This window comes from Lutjanus erythropterus, chromosome 4 (genome assembly GCF_056507025.1).
Source record: "Lutjanus erythropterus isolate fLutEry1 chromosome 4, fLutEry1.hap2, whole genome shotgun sequence".
Classification (NCBI taxonomy): Eukaryota; Metazoa; Chordata; class Actinopteri; order Lutjaniformes; family Lutjanidae; genus Lutjanus; species Lutjanus erythropterus.
In genome coordinates, this window is record NC_139320.1 from 19264904 (window position 1) to 19268478 (window position 3575).

The 3575-nt window shown below is 40.3% G+C and overlaps 1 protein-coding gene across 1 annotated transcript; it reads right to left on the reverse strand.

Moving 5' to 3' along the window:
• Positions 1-431: 431 nt before the first annotated feature.
• Positions 432-3575, reverse strand: tirap (toll-interleukin 1 receptor (TIR) domain containing adaptor protein). Its single transcript, XM_084716376.1, has 3 exons — positions 3554-3575; positions 1937-2518; positions 432-1055 (listed from the first exon to the last, which is right to left on the reverse strand). Exons 1-3 carry the CDS (start codon positions 3558-3560, stop codon positions 853-855), a joined length of 792 nt encoding a protein of 263 aa, XP_084572502.1. The 5' UTR covers positions 3561-3575; the 3' UTR covers positions 432-852.

Below are 3575 nucleotides of genomic sequence, written 5' to 3' on the forward strand. Positions count from 1 at the left end.
GACAAATTTGGTATCTATATATTGAAGACACAAGGAGAAATATAAGTGGACAGTGCTGGAGCATGAGGTCGAAGGAAGGCCTAAAAAATAACAGCTTTGTTGCCAAAAACAGATAAGCTAGCCACCCAGAGATCAACATTTTCAAGAAAAAAAAACAGGGGAGAGAAATATGTCCAGGGTGAGTCGCTTTAGGTGAGTGGAACAACTCTCTCTCGACTGAGCAAGACTGAAAGACTTCACAATGTCTCTAGGGTCCTTAGTAAAAGAGGAACGAGAGAAGCAGAATACCTGTATGTTAAAATCACTTTAAATTATGACCCTTTCAAAGTGAGGCATAGTAATAAAAGCTAAAAGATCAGAGAGTTCCTGAATCCAACTAGAGTTAGATTTTTAGGGGTCAAAAAAAAGGGGGAAAAGGGTTGATCCACAAAACTAAGTTATTCAAATGAGGAAAGGTTCCCAATAGAGCATGAAGAACATATGAAATTATCTGTGTGAATCACACAGTCCACCTCCACAACCTGAAAGCCTGTGCTGATGAAAATAATTATAAGCGTGAGGACACACTCTCACCTGGACTTGACCAAGTTTCAGTAAGGATAAAGAAATCTGACCGATTTGAAAAAATGAAATCCTTGCTGTAAAATTATTTATTTGCGAGGGATCTGACATTTGACAATAAGTTAGAAGACGGGTACGGAACAGGACTGGCCAAAGATGTATGAGGTGAGGCAGCAAGGTTGACAGGGACCACATTATTATCACTCAGTGGTCGGCTGCTTTCACCAAAGTTTGGACAATAGCAGCAGTGTTTTCCATTCAGAGCCTCCTGCCCTTCATCACAGTCTATAACTACTCTTGATGAAGATCACAGCAATCATCACTGAAGCTTCCATCTTTCTTCTCTAGCACTTCCAGCGGGATAGAAGTCCCAGTGGGATCATGCTTTGACATCATATTGTCTGTTTTTGAGGTGTCTTCTCCACTTAATCCATTGCCAGAGCTGTCCATGTTGCAATCAAGTGTCTTTTCATTTTTAACAAGGTCCTCAAGGTCTGGAGAAGAAAACCAGAGAAGATTATTAAAGGATTATTAAAAATGAACACAGCAGTTCAAATAGCAAGTTGGAGCCGATATACCAAACGGTATATTAAATAGGATAAAGCACTATTTAACATACAGCCTGTGGTTTCCCCCTGTTCCCTCCTCCCCAGACTTGAGAAAGCTCAGGCAGGCTGCACTGCAGGAGCGCAAGACAAGTGCAGCGATGCAGTATGACAATTACAAGCAATGATGAGTCCTACACTGCAAGTTGATCGGCTGTTTATACCTGTCAGTAGTTTGTCAATGTAAAATGAAACCCGTTATTCTGAAAACCAAATCCTTCTGCTTTGAAAATACACATTCTGGAGCTTGACTTCAGTGATTGCCTGTCTCACTGCCTGCCAGACACCATTAATATATTGCTAAATTCTAACCTTTATAAAAAAATTTACTCCTCAAAGATTATTAATGAATATGTACCACTCATAAACAGACACTGACTCATTTGGCGCACATTTAACTTTAATTATAACTCAAATTAACATAAAACCACTAAACAAAAACAGTCTTCCGGCCCCAAAACGAAATTTCTGGGGACGGTGCAGCTGTTGCATTATTGTCAGAGAAGCGAATATTTTAACTTAGACTTTATACTTTACTAATACTAATACTTAACTTTCCATAATCTCTGATGACATATCATGATCATTTTATGATACATTACAGTAAATATGTTACAGATTTCTCCTTTAAGGATGGCTTGCTCTGCAAAGACTGCAGAATCATGTTCAAGCTCACAAAAAAGTAAATGCCAAGACATTCAGGAAAGGAAAAACCTCCCTCTTTCTGTTGATGAACTTGGCCCAGAGAACATAATTTTTCCATTACTTACATTTGAGCACCGTCTTGTTAAGCTGAGAATAACCCCACTTAGGGTTACGACTAAGGTCAATGTAGAAGTAGAACTTCAGCTCTTGAGGATATTCAGAGTGGGACAGGTTCTGAACCAGTGGAATAATCCGGCTGGACATGGGCGCCTCAGTCAGAACCTGGTGCATCACATACTTGCACCAATCATCCTGCAGGAAGTTAGGAGTTATAAGCAGAGCCCACATGTGGCTGTTCTGCACAGCCTGGCATAACTCTGTAGAAACTGCACCTCCCGGACAGTCATCTCTGTGTCGCAGAAAGCAACGAAGGCTGCGAGGCGAGGTCTCCAGGAAATAGACCAGGCGTCCAGCCTCTTCACTGTCACTGTCCACCGAGCTGTGACACACAAACACGTCATACTCTCGGCTCAGTCTCAGCTGCGAGTGCAGAGCAGACTGTGACTGTAGAGAATTAGTAGGGGTTGTCCCTGATGGAGATGATACAGGTGAAGGTGACACACTGTTGATAGAAGAAACTGAGTTTTTTGTTTGTTCACGTTGTGCTGATGCAGATACTCTTGATTTAAAGAGTTTCTGGAACCAACCTGCAATGAAAAAGACAAGGGTGTAGGTTTCATTTCACTACTGCAGGGACAGATACTAAAGAGATGATTAATCGATGCAGGGTTAATAGTCAGTATATTAGCTACAGTAGATGGCAGTCAGCACAGCCCCAGTTTGGAGCAGCAGGGAGGACTACCAGCACAGAAGCTAAAAAATGAACTGCAGTGGACAGGACAGCAGCAAAGGATAGTCACTTCAAAAGGTCCACCTTAAAAAATCATCCTCAGTATAAGTGTATGCTATATTTAGAATATGCTCACTACTTTACTTTGCTGTCAAACAGCCTTTTCTGATCCATAGGCAAAATTCATAATTTTAACTGGTAGAAGACAGGAGTTTCTAGCCTACCCCTGCCTTGATCTGTTAGTTTGTTTGTGCTATTGTGAAACTTTGGTGAAGCCAAAGTCCCTTATTTTGCCAGATAAAATGACTGATTTTGCCTTTTGAGTTTGGTTGGTTTGGAGAGGGCAATATTTTTCTCATATAACAGGGATTCTGGTCAGAAAAGGCTGGTGACGGCAAGGTGAAGCAGTGAAAATAATCTAAACATAGCATACACTTAAAAAAAAGATCCACCTAAAAGAATCAATATCAATTTAAGTGGCTCAAATATCTTTTGTTGCTGATCCAGTCCACAGCAATTCATTGCTTAGCTTCCGTGCTGGTGCAACCGATTGGATGCATCAAATTGCATTAATTTATGAGGATCTTTTTCTTGAGGGAAAAAACAAACACAAAATTCAGGCACATAGTGACAATTTTAGAATGTAATGGAATATAATACAGTAAGGCTCTCAGACAAACAATTTGTTAAAATCAAAAGTTGCTGCTACTTTCATGCTATTATTGAGGGTGATCTCTCTCCTCAGTCTTCCCTGAAATCTCCGTCTATGGAGAAAGACAAAAACTGTACATGTTTCTGACTCGATTATGCATTTTGATATCTATAGATCCTTTCTCGTCCAGTCATGAAGCTATGGAAGCATAGACATGAATCAAGAGAAACCTTAACTTACCATGCATGTTGTTAACATCATC

Coding starts and splice junctions, on each gene's coding strand:
- tirap (XM_084716376.1), bottom strand. Junction 1,056..1,936: donor TAACAAGACGGTGCTCAAAT/GTAAGTAATGGA, acceptor TTTCTTCTCCAG/ACCTTGAGGACCTTGTTAAA.